Genomic DNA, 26,116 nt, shown 5'->3' with positions numbered 1-26,116 from the left:
GTATGTACAAAGACTGCTCCTGAAAGCGCCGCGTCTATTCTCGCCTAAATACTTCCGCCTTAAAAAGCAGGTGTTAATTCAAATTGCAGTTCAATGCATCAATAAGAGAACCTTTCAAAAGACAACAGAATCGCTATTTAGAGCACCAGTTTTTGTGGTGAAAGTATTTGTACTACCAAAAGCAACCTTAACTTTTCGTTGGCTATTGAAAGTCTTACTTTCACTTTCCGTCATTCTTAAACTTTCCTACTTGCTACATTTGACCAATCTTCCATAGCCTACGTGCACAAGTAGTTTGAGTAGAACTACTGATCTTCATTATCTCCCTGTTTGTTTACATCTTATCATGTATGGTATTATTTCATGATCGCTAAACGTTTGATTCTTTTTAATGTTGTCATCAGTTAACTTCATTCATCTGCGCTTGTATGTAGGCGCTGCCATTCAGTTTTGGACGTTCGTAAATTGGGTTTATGGGTGGAGAAAAGCAGAGAAAGGCGCAGTGTGTAAGTGCAGTAAGAGGCTCAGTGTGTTAGTGAGCCTAGTGAAATCAAGTGGTTGAATGAGTAGATGAATGGTTGACAGATGAAAAAAATAATGAAAAAAATTATTAAAAAGTAATTACGACCCTCGTTATCACATCAACTGTATCAGGCCCATGTAATAATAGCCCTCAATATTACATCAACTGTATCAGGCCCATGTAATAATAGCCCTCGATATTACATCAACTGTATCAGGCCCATGTAATAATAGCCCTCGATATTACATCAACTGTACCAGGCCCATGTAATTACGGTCCTCGACATCACATCAACTGTATCAGGCCCATGTAATTACAGCCCTCGATATCACATCAACTGTATCAGGCCCATGTAATTACAGCCCTCGATATCACATCAACTGTATCAGGCCCATGTAATTACAGCCCTCGATATCACATCAACTGTACCAGGCCCATGTAATATCACATCAACTGTACCAGGCCCATGAAATATCACATCAACTGTACCAGGCCCATGTAATATCACATCAACTGTACCAGGCCCATGTAATATCACATCAACTGTACCAGGCCCATGAAATAACGGCCCTCGTTATCATGTCCTCAGACCAGCTGCCCCAGTTGATCCAGTCCATGGTGCCCAGGAGCTGTGAGCAGTGTGAGACGGTCAAAGGGCCCCCGGGTCACCCTGGCACCCCGGGCCCCAAGGGCACCATGGGGAACCCCGGATATCCAGGCAGGCCCGGCTCACAAGGATACCCCGGACCCCCAGGCATGCAGGGACCCCCTGGGGTCAAAGGTCAGACACTTAAACACAATCACAACTCAGGACACAGTCAGGACTTTGTAAACAGCATGGAAATCCACCACTCTAGGGCACAGGACTTTATACACAATATGAATATTCACCAGCCTTATAGTGTATTAGTAACTGGAATTAGAGCAATATTGATGTTAAAATAACAACATAAAGATGTTAATGATGACACTTCCTAGGGAGTTCATGTCCAAGCAAGAATCAACTGTGCTGATTTGGACACAGTAACTTTATCTCACTACATTTACAGTAAGACAACATGCAACACACTAAGGTAGTTTTCCAAGAAAAATGCAAAGTGAAATGTGTTGTTGTACCAGGTGACATAAAATGCAAAATGAAATGTGTTGTTGTACCAGGTGACATAAAATGCAAAGTGAAATGTGTTGTTGTACCAGGTGACATAAAATGCAAAGTGAAATGTGTTGTTGTACCAGGTGACCCAGGACTGAAGGGCCTTAAAGGCAGTAAAGGTGAAGGAAGACCAGGTCAGCCAGGACTCCCTGGACCAATGGGTAGGTGTTCTGACCATTTATACAGTCAAACCACTCTCCTTTAGGAGGAGCACAGGCCCATCAAGATGTCCGATCAAATCAAATCAAATGCAAAACAAATGCAAAGAGAAGCAGACACAATGTGTTGATGTCTCTGGGAAGGACTAAAAAATACCACTGCATGTTTTCAAAGGATCTTTTTGTGAAAGGGAAAACAAAAAGCCACATCTGACAGCAATCTGCCAAACACACGGAAATGGCTATCTTACGTACATAGATGAGCCCGCTCAGTAGCCGGTGGCTATCTTACGTACATAGATGAGCCCGCTCAGTAGCCGGTGGCTATCTTACGATACATACAAAGCTCAGTAGCGGTGGCTATCTTACGTACATAGATGAGTCGCTCAGTAGCCGGTGGCTATCTTACGTACATAGATGAGCCCGCTCAGTAGCCGGTGGCTATCTTACGTACATAGATGAGTCGCTCAGTAGCCGGTGGCTATCTTACGTACATAGATGAGCCCGCTCAGTAGCCGGTGGCTATCGGACGTACATAGATGAGCCCGCTCAGTAGCCGGTGGCTTGGGGATTGCTTTGATGGCATGTCATCGCATATAGCTGAAAATGAATGAACAGCACACAGAATTACAACAGCATGTAAACCGTCAAGCTCAGCAGAAGTCACATATATTCAGGAAGTGAAACTACTAGCGTTCTCCACTTCCTCCAGTATGCCAATATAACCGTTGCTTGTCAGACAGCATCCTGGTTCATTCACACCCATTTTAGTAAACTCTGCTGATGGTGAAATCAAAGTCTGGGCGCCCAAAGGTGGGCCCTCTTGAGTATGAGATTGTCTCGTCTCTGTGGGAGACAGTGTGGCGCTGTGTTAGTGGTGCTGAGTGTGGCGCTGTGTTAGTGGTGTTGTCTCTTATGAGAGTGTGGCGCTGTGTTAGTGGTGCTGTCTCTTATGAGAGTGTGGCGCTGTGTTAGTGGTGTTGTCTCTTATGAGAGTGTGGCGCTGTGTTAGTGGTGTTGAGTGTGGCGCTGTGTTAGTGGTGCTGAGTGTGGTGCTGTGTTAGTGGTTTTGTCTCTTATGAGAGTGTGGCGCTGTGCTAGTGGTGCTGTCTCTTATGAGAGTGTGGCACTGTGTTAGTGGTGTTGTCTCTGTGTTAGTGGTGTTGAGTGTCGTGCTGTGTTAGTGGTGTTGTCTCTTATGAGAGTGTGGCACTGTGTTAGTGGTGTTGTCTCTGTGTTAGTGGTGTTGAGTGTGGCGCTGTGTTAGTGGTGTTGTCTCTGTGTTAGTGGTGTTGAGTGTCGTGCTGTGTTAGTGGTGTTGTCTCTGTGTGCACTCGTTGACTGCTGTCTTTTCCCTCCTCGGGGTAACAGGTGCCCAGGGACCGCGCGGAGGAGACGGGGTGGGGCTTGCGGGGGCCCCTGGGATGCCGGGCAAATCCGGGATCCCAGGCCTTCCGGGAAAGCGTGGTGCCCCGGGTCCAGCGGGCATGTGCGACATGTCTCTGTGCTACCAGGCCTATAGCCACAGGGAGGACCGCTTCAGCAAAGGGCCCAACTTCTAACCGCACACACACACACACACACACGCACGCACACACACACATACCCTATGGCGCTGTGATCATGACCTGCTCGCAGAGACCCAGGGGGACACAGGACGTCTGGGGGAAATGGACAGCATATCATCTCATTCAACGTCTGACTGCTCCAACTTAGCGTCTCACAGTCGATCAGAGTGACCAAACCAAAAGGCCAGTGCTGACTGTAGTGGACTATTCTTACCTGTAAAACGATGCTCTCAACAGCCTCCATGTGCCTTGATTAAAGACTGACGCCAACTTGTCATGACATCAGGATGTTTTTACGATTTAGAACATTTCTAGTGTAGAAGAGGATAGCTCTGAATACTAATAACCATGACATGTTGGACAGAAACGAGTACATAATATGCACTGCCTTAGTTAAGCTACCTCCAAGCTGGACACGAGGCATTTTGTATAGTGGAATAAGGCACCCTAAGCGAAGTTAGGATTCAGTGTTTTAATTATATGGATATGCTATTCAGAGACCTTTGTCCGATTTGGACTTAATGTCTGCTTATCATGATTAGGCCACAGCGGACCGAGACATTTGGCAGCCGGTAAATTGAGCAGACTTATGATAGCCTATGTTTTTGTCTGCTGAGGATAATCTTAAAAGGCATATAGTGCGTAGCAATGTAAACAACCTGAAAGCAAGTTATGTAAATATGACCCATATGGAAACGGTATGGATGTCAGAATATATTATTGAGTTACCAAAGAATCCAAAAGTGAGTTGGATGTATAGGCCTCTATGGAGCTAAACGACTCAGGAATTTCTTTTGATACTATTTGACACAGTCATTCCCAAACTATCTTGAGTTCGAGAGTTACATTTATGTTATTTTAATCACTACTAATATATATTATATATATTTGTTTTTTTCTGGTATCTTTACAGACTGTATACGTATACGCTAATATGTATATTGCCTCCCTTTTGGGATTTTACATTTTAAACTTTTTTCTATTCGGTGGATGATGGTGTTTACTTATAGTTTGGGTCAATGGAGATAGATCTCATTTTATTGATAAATTGGCATTGAACCAAATGATTGCAAATGAATGAAAGCATTGTATTTCCTCCCGTCCAGGATCTCCTAAACTGTGATTGGTGGAGCCTTTGTGGTGTGTGTGTGTGTTAGGATGTGTCTGTCTGTCCATGATTAATGTGTGTATTTGTGTGTGTATAGTGTGTGATTGTGTGTGGTATGTATGTTTATGTATGTGTGTGCGTCTGTGTTGATTTTGTCACATCTCTGTTTTACACATTCCCTATATTTCTGACATCATCATTATCAAGCCCCTTCTACACTCAGCTAAAAGATAATGGTCTAGTGTGTGTGTATGTGTGTGGTATGTATGTTTGTGTATGTGTGTGGTATGTATGTTTGTGTATTGTATGTGTGTTTATCAAGCCCTTTCTACGCTCAGCTAAAAGATAATTGTCTAGTGTGTGTGGTATGTATGTTTGTGTATGTGTGTGTGTACAGTATGTGTGTGGAATGTATGTTTGTGTATGAGTGTGTGTGTGTGTATGTGTGTGGTATGCATGTTTGTGTACTGTATGTGTGTTTATCAAGCCCTTTCTACGCTCAGCTAAATGATAGTGGTCTACTGCACTTCTCAGCTAAAAAAGAAAGCAATGTCTTACACATTATGTCTCTACAAAATGTTAATACTTTAAGGCATGTAAGTTATGTTGATGTAGAGGAATCTTTACTAAAATTATGAAAATATAAATAATTTGTACTTATTACATTTTAATTTGTAAATGTTCTGTGCATGCTTGCAAGCAGCAAATCTTCAGCATAAAATATGATTTCTTTGTATATGTAAGGACATTTTTCATACCACAAATGTTATATATGTATTTTTTATTAGATATGTTTGGTTTCAGTTTGAATTATGCTGTTTATAAGTTCAGCAGGGGGCAAATAATTCTCTATTTTACTTGAAGTCATTTGTCGACAGATTTTTATCATAAGGAAGGTATTATATTCACATTATTTTCATCATATTTTTTCCTTTAAACATTAAAACAAATAAATTCAAATGAGGTGAGATTATGTGGTATGCCATTGGTTTATTTTTCATTTTTCAATGTTAATATGGTGCTTTATTGATGTAACAATTGTGTTGTTGTTACAGAGGAAATTAAAAGTATTTCAGTCATTTTCATTTGTGTGTCTCATGTCTTTTTAATTTAGTGCTTCCATTATGTACGGTACCAAAGGGGATCTTTGGAAGACTCAAACAAAACTAAATCTGCACTCTCTTATATAAGGGAAAAGAAAACTCTCCCATTCAGCACTCAAATTAATCATACTTTGGGTTCTTCTTCTCCCCACAATGTGGGATGTGATGCAACAGTTCCTTGTTTCTGTTCCTGATTGTGGGCTCTCTGAGCTCTCTGAGAAATGTGGCATTGCAGCGAGTACAGTACATTTGTAGAGAGAAAAAGGAAGTGTGACAAATGGGCCTTGCAGCCCACGGCCACACAGGATGGTGGTGACAAGGACACACTGAGTTTGGGTGGTGATGGGGTGAACACACAGCAAACAACGTGGATTTTGGTGAAAAGTCAGTGCATATTTGTTTACAGTGCTAAAAAAATTACCCTGCACACAGCCAACAAACGACTTTCAGAGAGAGAGAGTGAGAAAACAGGTTTTCAATTCTTAGCAAAAATGATCAATTCCAACAATACACTGTACTCAACCTCACAGCACGTTGACACTCTCCAGACTCCCACATAGAGCAGAAAATCCTCGCTTTAAATAAAGCCTTTAAATAAAATTGGTATATACCAATATGACAGGGTAACTCTACAATTAGTCAGTACACAATTGCATTTCTCATCACCCATGTATCACACATTAAAACATAGAATTAGCATATAGTCCACTATTAAAGGAACCGTATGTAAGAAATGTATTTCAATTAATCATAAAATGGCCCTGATATGTCACTAGACATTAAAAAATCATGTTCATTTCAAATACTTATATCACTGACAATAGTAGTACGGCCAGGATATTGTCATTTAAAAAGGGAAGTTGCAGCCCTCAACTGATGTTGATGTTGTGTTTTGTCATGTCATGTTGTGTTTTGGCCTGATGCGCCACCCTCCACCTATCTACTAATCAGAAAGTCAGTAGTGTTTCGGCATCCGGGTTGGCAGCCTCGAGTCAGGGGGGAGGGGGAGGGGATACACCGCTCTACAGTATTTTGAAAGTGATTGCAGTACCAGTTTTGGCCACAATCTTACATATGGTTCCTTTAACTAATCATATAATTGTAAAATCCGATCATTTCAATAGAAAACATGTATCACAACCCCCCGCACAAATTAGCAATTTCCCCTGTCCCAATCAGCGAATAAACTACCCCGTCGTATGGGACTCGTGTTCCTTGGACAACAAACTTTTGCGGGACCAGGAAGTGTGTGTGCAAAATGCACGGATTTAAGGAACGGAATGAGTTATGGAGCAGAATCGACAAGTCCCTTGGTGATGTTTGGTAAGTAGCCTAATTGAAGTTATGGTTATGGTAATGGATATGGTATTTAGCAGACGCTTTTGTCCAAAGCACCATACACATAACAACTATACAAAGTTAAATTTTAACAGTAAACAATTTAAAAAGTTGGTAAGACTACATTAAGGAGAATAGCAATAATAATATTCCAGATGGAGTACTGTAGGGAAAAGAAATCGAGCGGAAGTATGTAGGCAGGCCGAGGCCAGGCTACTATGGTACGGCCATGCTTGCAGTTTAAATGGTCAGTAGTGGAAACCGGATAACCGAAATCTCCTCTAGCCTTATATTTGTTGCCTTCATGGTTTCCTTTAAAACGTTTCTTATATCAAAAAGGAGATATCAATTATTAACAGTGGCAAGGCAGCTGGAACCTGCCATTTTCTCTCTCCTCTCGTGCGCGTTTAAGATGCGTTTTAAATGCAGTAGCATGACATTCAAATTAGGCATAGTGGAGATTGAGAGGATACCATCATTGCATGTAACATGCTGCTGCATTTTGACATTGTAAACGTTTGGCGTGGTGGTAGTGGCGGCACTGCTTTAGACCCCTCTTGAAAGACCCATCACAGGAATGGAGAGCACTGGGCAACTCATTCCACCAACAAGGAACCACTGAGAAAAAGAGTCTTGACCTAGCGTTTATGGCTGGTAGACACAATAGACGCTCATCAGAAGATCGCAGTGGGCGGTTGTGGATATATATCTTAATCATTGAATTAAGATAACAGGGAGCAGATCCAGTCAGTGTTCTATAGGCCAAACTGAGATTTAAATTTAATTCTGGCCACTATAGGGAGCCAGTGGAGAGTAACTAGGAGAGGAGTTACATGTGTCCTGACTGAAGACCAGGCGTGCTGCAACATTCTGAATCAGTCGTAACGATCTTACTACACAATCAGGCAGGCCAGCTAACAGTGAATAACAATAGTCCATCTTGGAGATAATCATGGCCTGTACAAGAAGTTGTATGGAATCTTGTGTCAGATAAGGTCTGATCTTCCTTATGTTGTAAAGGATAAACCGACATGATTTTGCAATTGAGGCTACATGCTCAGAGAAGTTAAGTTGGGGTCAGTGAAGATGAGTCAAGCTGGATGTCAATCTGTTGGGAAATAGCTGTTTTAGCTGGAAACACCAAAAGCTTAGTTTTTGAGAGATTAAGCTGAAGGTGGCGATCCACCTAGTTGAGTGTTGAATGTCGTCCACATCAGGGTTGTGCAAATTCAAGTTCAAATTGCAATTCTGCTTCCTGTTTGCTACCTCAATTGAAATGCAAGTTCAATTCAAGAATTGAATTGGAATTTAACAGCCAGTTTCAATTCAATTCTGGAATTTGTTTATAAATGTATCTTTTTAAATTATCCTTTTTATTTGAAGCAACACTTAGTCCTATATAGGTCAACTTATGGCCTTAGACACCTTGATCATCTTTTTTTCTGTCCCAAGTATTTCTAAAGAAATCGGAAGGCGTGCTTTCAAATTCAAAGCCCCCTCTGACTGGAACAGCTTGCCTTGTTCCTTAAGGTCTATCCACTCTGTAAAGGCATCTCTCTTATCTTACTTGCAATCCTGTGACCAATGTAAAAAATCCCTGGGTATGACTTGCACTTTTTTTCATGAATGCACCTTCTCTCTCATTAAAGGAGAATTCCGGTGTGATATTGACCTAAAGTGTATTGAAACATGATACCGAGTGTGAACGTATGTCTCATAGCCCATCTCGGCTTGTCCCCTGCACTCCAAAATCTGGCGCTAGTTAGCCGATGCTACCAACAGCTTTTTCAATAGTGGTGCTTTCGCATCGGGCTAGCCATGCAAATAAATCACTGTTTTACACCCATTTACGAGGCTCAATGTATCTCCACACTTCATTGGTAGACTTCCGAGGGCCCTGACATTTAAAACGAGACATTGAGAACTTTGATAAAGCACTGGTAGTTTACTTACAAGACGATTTATACAGACAGTATCTTCACGAAGTTTAGCGTTTGCAGCCATCTTGAATTTAGTCACGATAAATTCGAAAAGCAACAGTAAGAATGAACAGGTATGATAGGGATCAGATTCCCAAAAATAATTCAGTGGAAATGCATGGATTCCAGTTGCTGCTACTGGAAGAAACTGGAATCCATGCATTTCCACTGAATTATTTTTGGAATCTGATCCCTTATTTTCTTATTTTCTTATTTTCCCACTACATTCCTGATCTTGAAATATTCACAGGAATCCATAGGAATTAAATATTCATGTTGTTTTATCCAATATTAGTTGTGCAGATGTATAGTACATCTTATACACATCTTATATGGTTGTGAGGAAGAGCTTTAGTATGTGCGAGTGTGTGAGTGTTTTGTGTTACTTTGAGGACCCCCTCAAAAATGAGATGTTCATCTCAAGGGGTTATCCTCCAATAAATTAATTTGAATTGGAATTATGCACAACCCTGGTCCACATAGCAATGATAGTCAAATCCATGGGAGCGAATGGTCTCACCTAAGGAATAAATAGAGAAAAGCAGAGGCCCTAATACTGATCCCTGAGGCACACCTGTGGTGAGGTCATGAGACTTTGATACCCCTCCTTGCAAAGACACATTAAAAAAACGCTGTCCCAACACTGTCCTTTAAGGTAAGATTCAAACCAGTCAAGAGCTTTCCCAAAAATTCCCAGTTCAGATAGTGTAGAAAGGAGATTGTCATGGTTGACAGTTTCAAAGGCGGCAGATAAATCTTAATTACTACTGATGACTGAGCTAAATAGATTTAAAGTAATTCATACAGCATGACAGACATGATCGACTTTGATTTGATCCAAAGTGAAAAAAAAAATACTTTCAGTAAAGATAAGGTATGCATGTGATTAGATAGATATATAGATAGATAGATAGATAGATAGATAGATAGATAAATCCATAGAGCACCTAATGAAAGCAAACACACAACCAGTACAAAGGTTCCTGAATTTCCCCTCGGGAATCAATAAAGTATCTTTCTATCTATCTATCTAAAGGTATCTGGACACATTCGGTTTTGTGTTTTATGCATACATGGCTTTTAATGCCTAAATGAGTAAGTGTTGGATCTAACACTTGCCTTAAGTCATAATATAAACATGACCTATATGCACACCCACTCTCAATCTGCAAAAATAATACAAGTTGTGTGAATAACAATGGCTAGTGTGTGTGTGTGTGTAGGAGAAGGTGGTCAGTTTAAATGTTGTAGTGAATGCAGGTGTGAAAAGGAGGAAGAGAAGGTGTTTTTGACAACACCCTAGATAGGTCTGCTACTGTCGCTACCCATACCCAGATTGCCTCTTCTAAGGCATTAGGTAATTTAGCAAAGGACCTGAATTTGGTGGACCTTTGGAGACTTCATAATCCTTCATCAAGAGATTACACGTACTACTCTCCAAGCCATAAATCTTTTTCTCGGATAGACGACCTACTCTAGTGAATTGGTTCTGCATCTTCCACCATGGATCTTTTCCCTAGGCATATTCCAGACCACACTATTGCAGCGATATTTAGTTTTAGGAAAATTTAAAATAATAAGACTTCTAGATGGAGGTTTAATTCTTCATTACTACAGAATGAAAATGTCCTTAGTCAACTAAAACTTGAACTAAATGAATTCATAGACATTAATAAGGGTAGTGTAGATAACCCAATGTTCTTATGGGCCTCCATAAAGGGATTCCTCAGGAACAATGCTATCAGGTTTTCATTTTACCTCAAGCATAATAGGTTACGTCAGATTTCTGATTTGGAACAAAAATGCAAACAGCTAGAAAGTCAACTTAAAATTAATTATAGTAAAAACATAGTATCTGAATTGAAGACATATCAAGCTGAACTAAACAATTTGCTATGACATAGAGTAGAGTATTTAATGCATATAAGCACAAGTATTATTCACAAGGCAGCCGTCCAAGTCATCTTCTTGCCCTGACTCTTAAACATCAGGAGAAGAGCCGAACAATAGCATCCATAAAAAGAGATCAAGGAGACACTGTGACAACTACTGTAGATATAAATGAGTCTTTCACATCCTTTTTTGCAAAACTGTACTCTAGCGATTGTCAGCCCTCTGAGAAGGATTATACAAATTTCTTTGACAACCTGAATCTTCCTACCCTTTCCATAGAAGATGCAGAACAACTTGACTTGCCGATCTCACTAGAAGAATTACATCTGGCACTAGGAAGTACAAAGAGAGGGCGTTCTCCAGGCCTTGATGGATTGCCGGTTGAGCTTTATTCAGCTTTATGGGAGATTTTAGGTCCTTTATGGCTGAATTCTATAAATTTTGCTATTGAACAAGGGCATTTCCACAAAGACCTTAACACTGCACTTATTTCAGTCATCACCAAACCAGACAAAGACCCTTCTGAATGTGCAAGCTACCGGCCAATATCACTTATTAATGCTGACCTTAAAATGTATTCCTGTGTATTAGCCTGCAGACTAGAGTCAGTATTGCCAGATCTAATACATCCAGACCAAACGGGATTCATGAAGGGCCGTTTGGCTGCAGACAACATTAGGCGACTAATTCACATTTTAGGTGAAGCACAGAAGATTCACTCTTCTTGTGGCGTTCTCTTTCTTGATGCAGAGAAGGCCTTTGATAGGCTTGAATGACAATACCTATGGTGTGTCCTTACAGAATTTAAGTTTGGTCCTAAGTTTATTAAAATGATTCAGGTGTTGTATGTGAACCCTTCTGCTAGAGTCTGTATAGGAGGTGTAATTTCAAATTTGTTTACTATAAACCGGGGTACAAGACAGGGCTGCCCCTTGTCCCCTTTAATCTCTAATCTCTCTATAGAACCTCTCGCGTAGTATATTCGTAACTGCATATCTATTTCTCCTATTCAAATTGGCTCTTCTATTCACACAGTGTCAATGTATGCAGACGATACATTAGTCTATATGTCAGATGTACAGAACTCTCTTACCAACACTATTAATGTGTTATACATATATAGTGCACTATCCGGTTTTAAAATTAATCTCTCTAAATCTGCCTTGATGTTAGTTAACAGAGATAGAAGTCAGCTAGTTTTACCTACTAATATTGTAATTACCAAAGAGGTCAAATATCTAGGGGTGCTAATTCAAACATCGGTCACAGCCATAACTAAACTGAACTACACCAAGATTTTGAGAAAGGTTGAGGAGGATACAAAAAGATGCTCTGCTCTCCCTGCATCTGTACCGTCTCGCATAGCAGTAGTGAAAATTAATATTTTACCATGCATTAATTTCATCTCCTCTATGCTGCCACTATCTCCGCCGAAGGATTACTGGTCCAAGGTTGACTCACTACTCACTAAATATATTTGGAATGGGAGACGACCACGTATTAAATGGACCACACTACAACATGGTCCACACTACAACAAACTAGAAGGAGGCTGGGCACTTCCTAACTTTAAATACTATCACTGGGCATTTACCATGCGCCCACTGAACCAGTGGCTGGATCCAAATTCTATATCACCATGGCAGACAATAGAGCAAGACATAATTTGCTCCCAGTAGGCTTAAGGATTTTCTGTTTTCTGATCACTCCATTAAACATTGTCCATTGAGGTATGGCCCAGTATTGACATACATGCTTCAAACATTTAGAAAAGTTGAGAAACTTGTGGGGTTTACATCGAAATGGCATAAATCATCTCCTGTTTGGCGTAATAATAATCTATTGTCTGGAAATAAGCCATTCACTCAAGGTTTATGGGCAGAGAAGGGGATATGGGTCATTGGAGACTTAAATGGTAGTCACTCTTTACTAAGCTTTAATGAGTTGGTTTCACTTTATGATATCCCTAGACATTCCTTATTCTTTTACTTCAGACTTAGGTCAGCTCTTAACGCACACAAGGTTGTATGGGGCTCAGAGATGAAAGAGCATCCTCTAGTCAGTTGGATCCACGTGGCCCCTAAAAGCGTTGTCTCTTTTCTGTATGCCAGACTTCTCTCATATTTGTCTCCTAAGCCTAGTACATTGGCATGGGATCGTTCAATGGCACTCAGAGGTAGAGAAATAGACTGGGAAGCAAGCTGGGATAACATATGTAGCTCCTCTCATAATCCTAATCATCAGTTTATTCATATGAAGATATCTCATAGAGCTTATCTTACTCCTAGAGTCAGACACTTAATCGGTCAAGCTCCACATCCACTTTGTACTTTGTGCTCACAAAATGCTTTGGGGACTTTTATGCATATACTAATGTGGGACTGCCCTAAGATTTATGATTTTTGGAATAAGGTGTTAGTCATTGTCTGATCTCATTGATATTCAGCTTCCTATGGATCCTGTTTTACACCTTCTCAATGATGACTCTAAACTTGAATGCATGAATGAAAGGTCTGGAAAAATTTGGTTAGCAGGTCTAACAGCAGCCAAAAAGATCATTGTTCAAGTTTGGGTTCCACCCCACAACCTAGCCCATAAGCATTGGCTGAATAATACATTCTTAGAGATTCTTTTTCTTGAACTTTCTTCTGCCAAGATTAATGGCGCTACTCCTCAGACAATACAAACTTGGAGAAATGGAATTGCCAGAGTTCAAGACATTTTACTGGAGAGAAACTAAGTGGACTGTTCTATACTGACTGTGCTACGCTGATAGTTGTGTTGTATCCTATGTGGTGGGGTATGTTTGGGTTTGTGTATCTGTATTGTAACAATGCCTTTCATATATGTTGTTACCCACCAAATACAATACAAAATGAGTACCAAAAAAAAAAATGAATTACTAAAAATATGAATGCATTGTAAACATATGATGCCATCTCTTTAGGGGATTGTCTTTTTTGGACAGTTCTACGAAAGGTTATACTGCTTTGTGAATTACCCCAGTCAAAGCATTACAGTAGCCTAAAGTTTTATTTCGAACGCTTACTTTGGTCTCACTCATTGGATCGAAATAACAGAAATAGCAAACTCTATGTTTGCTCAAAGCTATGGTAGGGTAAGTTAAGCTATATTTTATAAGCACATAGCCAATTAAACATGACAAAAGTGAATGGGACACTTTTTGAAACTATTTCAGCTTGTGTAGGCCTATTAGTGCATTCTGAACATATTGAACAGACTTTTAGAAATACTGTGACAATAACGAAAAACGTGATAATTTTGGTCACTATAACCGTGAGGTTAAATTTTCATACCGTTACCTCCATAAGGGAGACATAACTACCCTGTTCCATTTACACAAATAAAGTAGGCCTACTTTGATTTTCTGTAATCCTTACTATTTACCTTTAGTTATTATTTTTAATAAGCATCTAGATGATCAGTGTGATTTTGGTCTTACTAACCCTAATTGCCCTCAATTAAAAAGTTATTTAAACTATTTTTGCAGTTTCACTTCCTCCCGCAATTTCTCCGCAAGAAACAAGTATAAGTATAAGTATATATACTCTTTTGATCCCGTGAGGGAAATTTGGTCTCTGCATTTATCCCAATCCGTGAATTAGTGAAACACAGTCAGCACACAGTGAACACACAGTGAGGTGAAGCACACACTAATCCCGGCGCAGTGAGCTGCCTGCAACAACAGCGGCGCTCGGGGAGCAGTGAGGGGTTAGGGGTTAGGCAACCCTCCGGCTACAAGTCCGAAGCGCTAACCAGTAGGCCACGGCTGCCCTAAAAAAAAAAACAGCTAAAAACACCGCAACTTCCATCGCAATTTTTTAAGAAAAGTTGTTGCGAAATCAGGCATTTTAGGTCGCAACAATCTCAAAAAATCCTGGAGGGACTGTCTTACTCTGAAGTCATCTGAACTCACAAGACGAAACCAAACAGCTCACAACATGAGGGGTGGGCAGATGAGTAAGTCAGATTTCCTGCCTCTGTCTCACCCACTCATCCTCTCCTACTTCAGTGACACACATCACACCACACAGCAGCACGTTGTCTCACCAGCAGCACTGGCTGATCCTCGTCTCCCATGACTCCTGCACGGCTGTGAGTAAAATGCTTCAAAATAATCCATCTGCTGGTTCACCTCAATAGTCTTAACAGACTGGCCAACTTGATCAGCTAATCTAAACTAACTCTGTGAGATGCAGGCTTCTTTTGAGCTTTTGTTCTGGTGTGTTCTACAGGTTTGGTAGGGCACAATAGGCATCAATCCAAACAAGGGACGATGGAGGACTACACAGACACGGTCACTTACGACTACAGTGATGTGACACCCGTCTCACCCTGTATGAAGGACAAAGTTCATGAGTTTACTGTGGCGTTCCTGCCTCGGTTCTATTATGTAATCTTCACCCTCAGCCTGCTGGGCAACGGCCTGGTCCTGTTTGTGGTCATCAAGTTTGAGCGCGTGCGGACGGTCACCAACGTCTTCCTCCTCAACCTGGTGGGCTCCAACCTCGTCTTCACCTTCGGCCTGCCCTTTTGGGCTGCCTACCAACTGGGCGAGTGGACTTTCGGCCAGGCGCTGTGCAAGCTGCTCGGCACGGCCACCTACGTCAGCATCAACAGCTCCGTGCTCTTCCTCACGTTACTCACCGTTGACCGCTACCTGGCCGTGGTGCACGCCTTGGCCGTCAACCAGCACCGCAAGAGCTGCTACGCCGTGGCCGCGTCCGCCTTCGTCTGGCTTATCTGCGGCCTGGCCGGTGTCGGACCCCTGCTCCGCTACGAGGTGACCGACCACTGGGAAAACAAACACCAGTGCAAACAAGACCAGGATCCCTACTGGAGGCGTTTTGACACCTACTTCCACATCGTCTGCTTCTTCCTGGTGCCGCTGGTGGTGGTGGTGTACTGCTACGTGCGGATCATCATCACCGTCATCTCCACGCAGATCAGCGGCAAGCACCGGACGCTGCGCATCGTCTTCGTCATCCTGCTGCTGTTCTTCGTCTGCTGGACGCCGTACAACGTCATGCAGGTGGTGGACCTGCAGACCCAGCTGGACTGCAACGACGCCGTCGACTATGCCCTCTACGTCACGCGAAACCTCGCCTACCTCTACTTCTGCATCAACCCTGTGTTCTATACATTCCTCGGACGCAAGTTCCAGAACTACGTCCGCAAACTTGTCTTGGGCTACGCGCCGTGCTTGAAAAGCCACCTCTCGGTGGCGGCCACCAGTCGGTCATTGTCTCACCGCAGTCCGACAAGCGTACAGGATCAGTGAAAGTGTTTGTGAGACAGAACGCAGTGTCATAATGGATGATTATGATGTTGTGATGATGCTCGCTGTCAGGTGTATAAAAGCAGCAAGGTGAGAATAGGTGCTGTAGGAGTGAGTCTTATCTGTTCAGGTGAAACAGCTTGATGTTGACACCTGCCTGGTGTGCATTATTTTAATGTGCATACAGTATACGGTGTGTACTGTTTAGCCAGTAGAATACAGAACAAAAATGTCCTTTTTTCCAAAGAAACCTGTTTTAGGCTGATATCGTATTTTTGAATTTACAAGGAAAGATAGGCTACCAAATCATTGTTTACATGTTATGTTCTCACAACATGATAACACGCCGAAATGTTGAAATGTTGGTCAATACATTTGGAGTGACCTAATTACCAAAGACAAACATCAGGTTGCCTAATTTAGTTTCTCAAGCTTTTTTCACATCCATGCCTGTGACTTAAAGCTGCTGTTTTTAAATTTAGTTTTAGTTTTTAGTCTTCTGACTTCAAACTGTCATTTCCTATGTTTCACCATTTCATCCTGCAGAAAAGACTTGCACCGGTGGAGTTTGTGCAATCTCTAGGCATCATCACATGCCTTATGCCTTATCACACACACACACACACACACACACGTGTGTGTGTGTGTGTGTGTGTGATAAGGCATAAGGCATGTGATGATGCCTAGAGATTGCACAAACTCCACCGTGTGTACACACGCACACAATCTCTAGGCATTATCACATGCCTTATGCCTTATCACAATGTTTCCCAAACTTTTTTTCTGGGGACCCACTTTTTAAAAATGACAGACCATCGCGACTCATTTCACTTCAGATCTAACATGCAGCCTGCATGCAACCACCACTTGTTCTCAATATTCTTGCATGCTAGTGATGCTACGCAGTTGTTCCTGTATTTCTAAAGAGAGATGTTGTAGACTACGTTGCGTTGCAGACAAATGGATCCATAACACCGTCAATTCCTATGCAAACATAGCAAATAACTCAAGTCGTTATATTGTAGCCTATTTCTGGAGGTTTCTTTTTTTGGAAAGTTGAATCCGCATTTTCCCCTGGAGTTAAACGTTTGACGCAAATTGAATAGCCATGTCTGGCATATGGATGTCTGCTTTAGTTGACTAGATTTTAATCGGTGAAGTTGAAGAGCTGGTGTCCGTTAATGTTCGCGGCAAATAGGCTGATTTCGTGTCCCTTTGCATTTTGCAACTGCGCGAGGTCCATGGCAGGCTTCCACAGAAATGTTTCATTTTGCAAGTGAGATGTCCACGCTGTCCCCTCTACGACGCTTTCGCCCCCCAGTTTCAGAGCTATTCTAAATGCAAAATTGCACAGAGGGCCGTGACTGGTAAACAAACTATATCCTAATAGAAAACTGTTAGCTTTCCTGGCTATTAGGTATAAGTTAGGCCTATTAGGCAACATAAATTGTGCTGGCAACCCAAATAAAATCTCCTGCGATCCGTGGGTCGCGACCCAGTCTTTGGGAAACACTGCCTTATCACACACACACACACACACACACACACACACACACACTCACCTCAGACACACACACACACAATTTCTAGGCATTATCACATGCCTTATGCCTTATCACACTGCTGTTAGGGGACTTTCTAAAGCAGATTGTACAATGACATAATTTTCACAACCACTTGCACCGACGTCCAGTCTTTTAGCAGAGCTTCAATGGCACACATAGCCACAGACTTCAGGATAAAATTACAAGCTTGTAGCCTGAATGAATGAAAGATTTTTTTTAACCAAAAGTGGACATTTGGAAGTGTGCTTACTAGCGTCCTTATGAATAAAAAATAAACGATGGGCATTTTGAACCCATCTCTCTCCCTCTCTCTCAGGGGGGGGGAGAGAGAGAGAGGGAGGGGGAGGGAGAGAGGGGGGGAGAGAGAGAAGTGTGCTTACTAGCGTCCTGATGAATAAAAAATAAACGATGGGCATTTTGAACCCATCTCTCTCTCCTTTTTTTCTCTTTCTCTCTCTCATGTGTGCATGCGCACGCAGCCACACTAAAGGATTGTTTTCTAATGGTTGTGCGAGGTCTTTCTGATGGGTGGTTAATTGAGTGTCATTAGGCTGCAGTGCACTTCTGCTGTCAGCAATGCCACTAAACAAATAAAACTCTCTTCATTCACTGGCTCTATTTGTTATTGTGTCTTTAATTATTACCGCAGACTGAAAAGAATGTTTCTGGACTTTGACAGATTCTCTAAGTACAAATCTTAATTTTTAAATACATCTGCATTGCTGAGATTTTCCTTTTTCATTAAACATGTTTAATTACCGTACTTACGAAATTGTCAAAAACACACCTTGGGCAAAAATGACTTCATTGTCCCTTTCAGAGGAGTCAGGAATAGCAAGACATACAGAGAGGTGCTGGTGCACTGAGATGGAGAGTGTGGCATATGAAGCAGAGATGGAGATTGACATATGACGCAGTCACCTCCGTGTGGCATATGACGCCGTCACCTCCGTGCTCTCCTTACAGTCAGTGGTGTCTCTTTAAGAGGAGGAAGACAAAATCCAGGGACATTTTTAGTTCTGAAGTGCAAATACCTCCAAGACATGTAAAGTTAAACTTAAAATGGGGACACTGCCTGTACCATTCATAAAGCAGTTTATACTAGTAGTTTTACTAAATTGCAAGGGAAGTGATTAAAGGTTAAACGTATAAGTATATATACTCTTTTGATCCCGTGAGGGAAATTTGGTCTTTACATTTATCCCAATCCGTGAATTAGTGAAACACACACTAATCCCGGCGCAGTGAGCTGCCTGCAACAACAGCGGCGCTCGGGGAGCAGTGAGGGGTTAGGTGCCTTGCTCAAGGGCACTTCAGCCGTGCCTACTGGTCGGAGTTCGAACCGGCGGTTACAAGTCCGAAGCGCTAACCAGTAGGCCACGGCTGCCCCAAGACGTTACATAATATACAACATAGACGATAAACAATAACACTTACATGAACACCTTTGGTTCACCTGTCCAGTATTTATCTTGTACTACTTGTGGTCAGATCTGGATGGATGGATGGATGGATGGATGGATGGATGGATGGATGGATGGATGGATGGATGGATGGATGGATGGATGGATGGATGGATGATAGAAGGGGCAGCTGTGGCCTACTGGTTAGCACTCTGGACTTGTAACCGGAGGGTTGCCGGTTCGAGCCCCGACCAGTGGGCTGCGGCTGAAGTGCCCTTGAGCAAGGCACCTAACCCTTTACTGCTCCCCGAGCGCCGCCATTGTAGCAGGCAGCTCACTGTGCCGGGATTAGTGTGTGCTTCAACCCACTGTGTGTTCACTGTGTGCTGTTTGTGTTTCACTAATTTACAGATTGGGATAAATGCAGAGACCAAATTTCCCTCACGGGATCAAATATATACTTATACTTAGAAGCTCTGGCTGGCTTGATCCTGCACGTGTAGGGTGCTGAACTATACGCTTGCTCAGCGTTTTCTTTCTTTCTTTCTTTTTTATTCCATTTTCGGGTCCGTCAGTCACAGAGAAAATCGGGGACATTTCTGGTATCGGCTCCAGCCAGGGACAGGTCACTGAAACAGGGAAGTTTCCCTGGAAACCGGGGACGTCTGGTCACCCTATGTGACAAAGGAAGCAGAGAGGTAACTTGTTACGGTGCCAACAACACGCCGGCCCTTGGGCACTCAAGGGCCAGGCCGCAGATATGGGCTTACGTGTCCTCCTCCTCGTCCTCGTCCTCCTCCTCGTCCTCCTCAGCAGGGCGGACGCTTGGTCTCCGTCCCTCCTCCAGCCGGCCTGAGTCACCCAGGGAGTGCTGCTCATAGATATATATACTGACTAGATGTCGCCTTGACTACTGCTGTTCATTGGAACGAATGGTTCAATCGAGACGCCATCTTGCTGCGGTGGCCCACTCCTCTATAATGCATTAACGTCAATCTGAGCAAAGATCTAGCGAAAATAAAATCACCATAAATCGTCAAAATCTCAAGCAATTATCTAGTTTTTTTTATCGTTCCAACTGACAGGTATGTATTTATGGTCGACTAACCAAGCTTTTGACGATAATTAAGATACATTTTACCTGTCTAGCCCCATAGACTCCTATTCATTCTGCACTAGCTAGCGGCGGCCCCTAAAGGAACAATGAGTGAACTGCAACCAGGTTCGATACAATGAAAGGAAACAGGCTCTCTGTAGACAGGCTCTGGTTGAGGCCACATACCTCTCGTCTCGTTTACTCGTGTAAGTTGTAATCTTACCAGAAGTTGTAGATCTGTAGAACATTTACTTCCGTGCTTTAACGTGGTCTGCTACTTCATATGCCAGTCGTTACTTTTTTAATCATGGGCCAATGCTATGGGCAAACGAGAAGTAGCTTAATTCACAAATGACAAAGCCATGAAAAAAGTGTTTTTCTTACGTTTCAACAACGAAACCGAGTTTGCCATCATTGTGAGAAGTTCCCAATTGGGGATCGCTGGGGATGGCCAAGCGTCGCTAAATAGGTAACACTGACAATACGGGAGAACTAGTTTAGAGCTTCAGATCCCCGCTACAAGATGGCGACGGTGTTGACGCATGCTGAGAAGCCGAAGGCGACATCTAGTCAGTATATATATCTATGAGTGCTGCTGATGCACCGTCAACTGAGATGTGAGTCAGGCAAAGCATTCTGGGAGCTGAGATGTGAGTCAGGCAAGGCATTCTGGGAACTGAGATGTGAGTCAGACAAGGCATTCTGGGAGCTTAATGCTTCATCTTTTCTTGGGCAGTACGCCCTGGTGTTGCAATGTCTTCTGCTAGGGGAGGGGAAAAGAGAAGATGAGAGTGAGTGGCTCTATCCAGGCTCCCGTTAAAGCCTGCAGCTATCTGAGAACACACACACACACACACACACACATGCACTACATGCACCACAACACTAAACACTACTAGTTTTGGAATGAAATGTTTACTCCATTCTTGAGTTCCATTGAACTAGCCATATAAGATTGTCTCCTTTTTTTTGTAAAACAGTTTTGAAACCAACTCTGTATCTGCAGCTAACTAACCCATCGGTCGATTGATCTTTTCACTGTTAAGACTATTGAATGCTTCAGCTGGAAAAGGCTGGTATCAGATGTCATCCTACAACAGTCAGATGAAGACAACATTTCACTAAACAGCCAGCTGACCCCAGACCTGCTCAGCGGGAGCGAACCCTCAAGGCCAGTTCACTACCTTCATTTGAGGTGACCATGCAGACCTTCCCAGTAACTCAATGAGCCTGTCCCACTTTCCCAGTAACTCAATGAGCCTGTCTCACTTTCCCAGTAACTCAATGAGCCTGTCTCACTTTCCCAGTAATTCAATGAGCCTGTCTCACTTTCAGGGGTCAATACTCAAATGCAACAAACAACAACATCTGCATTTGCACAACATTTGCATTTCTCAATCTGCAGATGCCGAGGTTAACAGTGGCTCTGAAAGGGTGACTTTTCCCCACCAAGTATGATAGTTACACGCATGATAGTTACACTCATGATGAGTCGTGTTTTTTATGGTCTGAAAATAGCACAATGATGGAACAGCTGAAACTTCCAGTGCCAATGCTTTTTTCCACCTTTTGCCACCTGCAAATCAAATCTATTACTTGGTTCACAGCGGAAAGAAAAAGTGACCTGCTGGCCAGTGAGCTTCCCTAAGTTGTAACGCGTGTACAGCGAGGCTCTCAGCAGGATGCTGACATACTGTACTGCTGTGTTGGGACACTACTAGTTTTGGAATGAAATGTTTACTTCACTTCATTCTTGAGTTCCATTTAACTAGCCATATAAGATTGTCTCCTTTTTGTTTTGCAAAACAGTTTTGAAACCAACTCTGTATCTGCAGCTAACTAATTCATCGGTCGATTGATTTTTTTTACTGTTAAGACTCTTGAATGCTTCAGCTGGAAAATGCTGGTATCAGATGTCAGGTCTCAGATGTCAGGTATCAGATGGCAGGTATCAGATATCATCCTACAACAGTCAGATGAAGATGACCACAACATTTCACTTGCCATAAAAAAGCCTAAAACTCAGCTTGCTAATGTTTATGCTTGTTAAACAGCAGGTATAAAACCCACCCACGTGAGCAAGTTCAAGAGGGTGTTTTCTGCCTTCACCCATGTGCAAAAGTCTCGTTAGGTAAGTAAGGGATGATGGAGCATTCTACAGCATTATGAAGAGGCGTGGAATAAGCATTTATAACTCCTGAAAGAAGTCTGTTTAGTCAAATGTTGTTCTCCTTTTGATTTAAGACATTGCGGTTGCATCCACTGAAGCAAAGATTGCCCCCCGCAGGCAACGGCAGCCTCTTTAAAAGAGTCTCTTCAGAGGGAGGTTATGAAACGTTCTCTCTGAAGGCCTCTGAGGGGGAAATCTTTATTCACCTTCATGCAGTCTATTTTTACTACTTCTTAAATAGAACTGTCGAGCCATTCTCTCTCCCCTCTCGACCTCATGAATCTTACTTCATTATAGCAGTAAAGCTACATGCACCTTGATGTGTACGTGTCCTCTATGGCCCACATGGGCTCCGATGTGTGCCCAATGCCCATCCTTTAAGCCATTTTCAAGTTGCAAGTTTTATTATTCCTACTCCTCTCTCTCTCTCTGTGCAGAATAAGCATGTTTTCAGGTGGGTGCTTCTGACGGTGGTATCAGAGGCATCCATACACAAAGTCTGCAGATTGGGCTGGTCACCTGACAGGCTTGTGTTGCCCGTGCAGTGCGATGCGACTATTCCGCGGGCTCCTGGAAGGCTCGCTGAGCCGCATGCTAAGAGCTTTGTCACTTTGTCACTCATGACTGAAGAAAGACATCCATCTGGGTCTGGAGCTTATCTCTCTGTGGGCATATTCCAGGAGTCTGGGCATTGTGTCTGCGGTGCGGCAGTGGACCACAGAGGGAAAATGGCTCTTATCTTTATCCCCCTGTGTGGCACGTCGTCCTCCCACGCGCTTCCCTTTTCTCTCTTCCCCCTGGGGATGCACGCTTATGAGCAATACACACACAGCGTCTTTATCACCCCACTGAGATATGACCAAGCCTAGTGTCCAGGAAGCTTGTGAAATCTGCCAGGTGCAGACCGCAGCAGATTGGTCAGGGTGTCAGCAGTGGTTCACATGCGACCAGTCAGAACTGAATTAGTAGATTTGAGTACAGAGAGTCTTAAACATGGAGATAAGTTGCAGACAATCGGACTCAGTCATGCAAGTAGGTTGGCCGGCAGTTGTGTTTACGTCTTGTGCAAATGCATGTCGACAGAAGCAGTGTGGAGAAATATATATCTGCATAATGTAGGAAATAGTTTTGCTTTTCAGAAAAACAAGTAAACTTTTTGAGTTCATGTTGAGTTCAACAGGTTGGTAGATGACTGACTCACCAAACATTACGTATTATTTGAAAAAAATACCAACACAAACAAAACAACACAAATCCAGCAGCAACATTAAGAAGAGGCCGCTGACCTTTGCATCGCTCTGAGTCACAGGGAGTGGAGATGGGAGGAAATGGCATCTCCCAGATCTCTGATGGAAATCAGTGTTGTTGTGGATCACAATGAAGGCTTCAAATCTGATAGAACACATTAACTGGTAATGCACACACAGACCTTTCCTGGAATTCAGAATCACTTGGCATGGCATGGCATGGGTTCTGTCGCATACAAACAGCCCACCAGCAGAGATGTGTGTGTGTGTGTGTGTGTGTGTGTGTGCAGCGGAGATGCAAACATCTTTTATGAGTCACGGAAGGATAAATGAAAACTTTACAAGTTTACAAGGCGGCACGCTGCCTTAATAGATTGCAGGACCTTGTACATGTAGCCTGAACTGCATGTGAGGGAACACAGGAGAACAATCAGCTAAAATCAGCCATTTAGTTCAAATGTCTCTGCGGCAAGTGATTTCTTAATTCAGTTAAAATCTGTCACGCTTATCAGTGTCTGCTATGTGTGTATGTGTGTGTGTGCGTGTTCGTGAAGACCAGTGAAGACCTCTCCTGGACCACCAACACTGCATCACTAGCGAAGAAAGCTCAGCGCCGCCTCTACTTCCTGCGGGAACTCAGGTGAGCAAGTGCTCCACCAGCCATCATGACCACATTCTACCGAGGCACCATTGAGAGCATCCTCTCCAGCTGTATCGCTGTGTGGGGCGGAAGCTGCACTGAATACAACAGGAAAGCCCTGCAGCGCATAGTGAACACAGCAGCTGGAAGGATTATTGGTGCTTCACTCCCCTCCCTGAAAGACATTTACACCACCCACCTCACCTGCAAGGCGACCACAATTGTGAGTGATGCAAGTCACCCCACTCACAATTTGTTTGATCTACTGCCCTCTGGGAAGAGGTACAGAAGCTGCGCGCCCCGCACCACCAGACTCACCAACAGCTTCATACACCAGGCTGTTAGGATGCTGAACTCTTTCCCCTCCACCCTCAGCTACATAACATCCTGGACTTTGGACCCACAATGGGCTTGCCTTGCACTACTCCACTTGCACTACTCCACTCCACTTGCACTACTCCACTTGCACTACTCCAATTTGCACTACTCCCTTGCACTACTCCCACTTGCACTACTCCACTTGCACTTCCACTTGTACATTTGCACACTTTGCAACTTGTTGTTGTCCTGTTGTCCTGGAAACACAACACTTCTGCTGCTCTTACATAACTTGCACCACTATGCCACTTGCTTACTTAGGTCAAACAGAACTACCTCAGCCATTTATTAGCCTGACTTTGCACTATTATATTGACTATCTATGCACAATTGTCCAATTTCAACCCAATTTTGCTGCTCTTATTTCTTCATTGTATGTGCCTTCTTATTTACTTTTTATACTTGAATGTTATGTTTGTCTGTGGACTTAATTGGTAAAATATGTCTTGTCTTCACCGTGGGATAGTGAGAAACGTAATTTCGATCTCTTTGTATGTCTTGACATGTGAAGAAATTGACAATAAAGCAGACTTTGACAACAGTTGGGGAAAAAACATTTTGCATGCCACTGCTGTGATGGTTAATGTGGAACATGGGCATTAATGTGGAACATGGGCATTAATGTGGAACATGGGCATTAGTGTGGAACATGGCCATTAATGTGGAACATGGGCATTAATGTGGAACATGGCCATTAATGTGGAACATGGGCATTAACTAGACCAATAAAGGGAAGTGCCCTTCCGTTCTCCAGAGGTCTACTGCCCGTGGTTACGCTTCCACAACATGTTGGCACAATACTGAATGTCTGTCAGAAACCACCTATGCTATGTTTTCTTTATTTGCGACATGCGTCCATGTACGTTGGCTTTTGCTTTTCATTCAGTCAGGTAGTGTAATGTGGCAGGCCTGCATGGGATGATGTTGACATCTAGCATCTTATCCTATATCATTGAAATGTATAGTCTGGAATCGAACCATTCACCTCGCTTAATCCAAGGGGCGGGCAGAGAATTGTCTTTCAAACTGCCTAGGCATGCAATAGGCCAGCGCCACGACCATATCCAGATCCGTCGGCAAAACGGCAAATACATCCTTCCTCGAAAGTAATGACTTAAGTGCATTGTGTTGCTCAACTTTCAAAGAAAAGCACAAGTCCAACTCCTCCAAAGTTGATGCCAACGCCGATTCAAACAACCGCTCTTCGTTCGCCATAGCCACCTTCCTTGTTGTTCACAGTCGCAGGACTGTCGTTATCCTGTTAAGCCCGCCTTTAAGACTCTCTAACAAAATAGAGCGCTGTGATTGGATGAAGTCCACGGGCCAGCCAATAGAAATCCCTATGGTTTGATACTAGACGTACAGGCTGAGCAAATGAATTTGCCGCCGCTAGGGTGCGTCTAGATTTCTAGGCTAGTTGACATCATACCTGTCAACAGTTAGCTTTCCATTACCTTACGCATGCCAGTTATGTATCCACCAGCTGCCTGCCTGC

The 26,116-nt window shown here is 42.9% G+C and overlaps 2 protein-coding genes across 2 annotated transcripts in view; both read left to right on the top strand.

Annotated features, from left to right (window-relative positions):
- si:dkey-225n22.4 (collagen alpha-1(XXI) chain) overlaps nucleotides 1-5,595 on the top strand; it is a 69,965-nt gene extending 64,370 nt beyond the window's left edge. The window contains exons 27-29 of the mRNA XM_048265658.1: nucleotides 1,113-1,304; nucleotides 1,760-1,837; nucleotides 3,206-5,595. Of these exons, the coding sequence (XP_048121615.1) occupies nucleotides 1,113-1,304; nucleotides 1,760-1,837; nucleotides 3,206-3,396 (461 nt within the window). The 3' untranslated portion in view covers nucleotides 3,397-5,595. The remainder of the gene's footprint in view (nucleotides 1-1,112; nucleotides 1,305-1,759; nucleotides 1,838-3,205) is intronic.
- A 9,133-nt stretch (nucleotides 5,596-14,728) lies between these two features.
- On the top strand, nucleotides 14,729-16,722 carry ccr12b.2 (chemokine (C-C motif) receptor 12b, tandem duplicate 2). Its single transcript, XM_048266441.1, has 2 exons — nucleotides 14,729-14,939; nucleotides 15,080-16,722. Exon 2 carries the CDS (start codon nucleotides 15,121-15,123, stop codon nucleotides 16,123-16,125), a length of 1,005 nt encoding a protein of 334 aa, XP_048122398.1. The 5' UTR covers nucleotides 14,729-14,939; nucleotides 15,080-15,120; the 3' UTR covers nucleotides 16,126-16,722.
- The last annotated feature ends 9,394 nt before the right edge of the window (nucleotides 16,723-26,116 follow it).

Source organism: Alosa alosa, chromosome 16, assembly GCF_017589495.1.
Source record: "Alosa alosa isolate M-15738 ecotype Scorff River chromosome 16, AALO_Geno_1.1, whole genome shotgun sequence".
Classification (NCBI taxonomy): domain Eukaryota; kingdom Metazoa; phylum Chordata; class Actinopteri; order Clupeiformes; family Clupeidae; genus Alosa; species Alosa alosa.
Note: the sequence above shows the minus strand (reverse complement) of the source record. Positions and strands in the feature narration are given on the sequence as shown.

Coding starts and splice junctions, on each gene's coding strand:
- ccr12b.2 (XM_048266441.1), top strand. CDS start 15,121: ATGGAGGACTACACAGACACGGTCACTTACGACTACAGTGATGTGACA.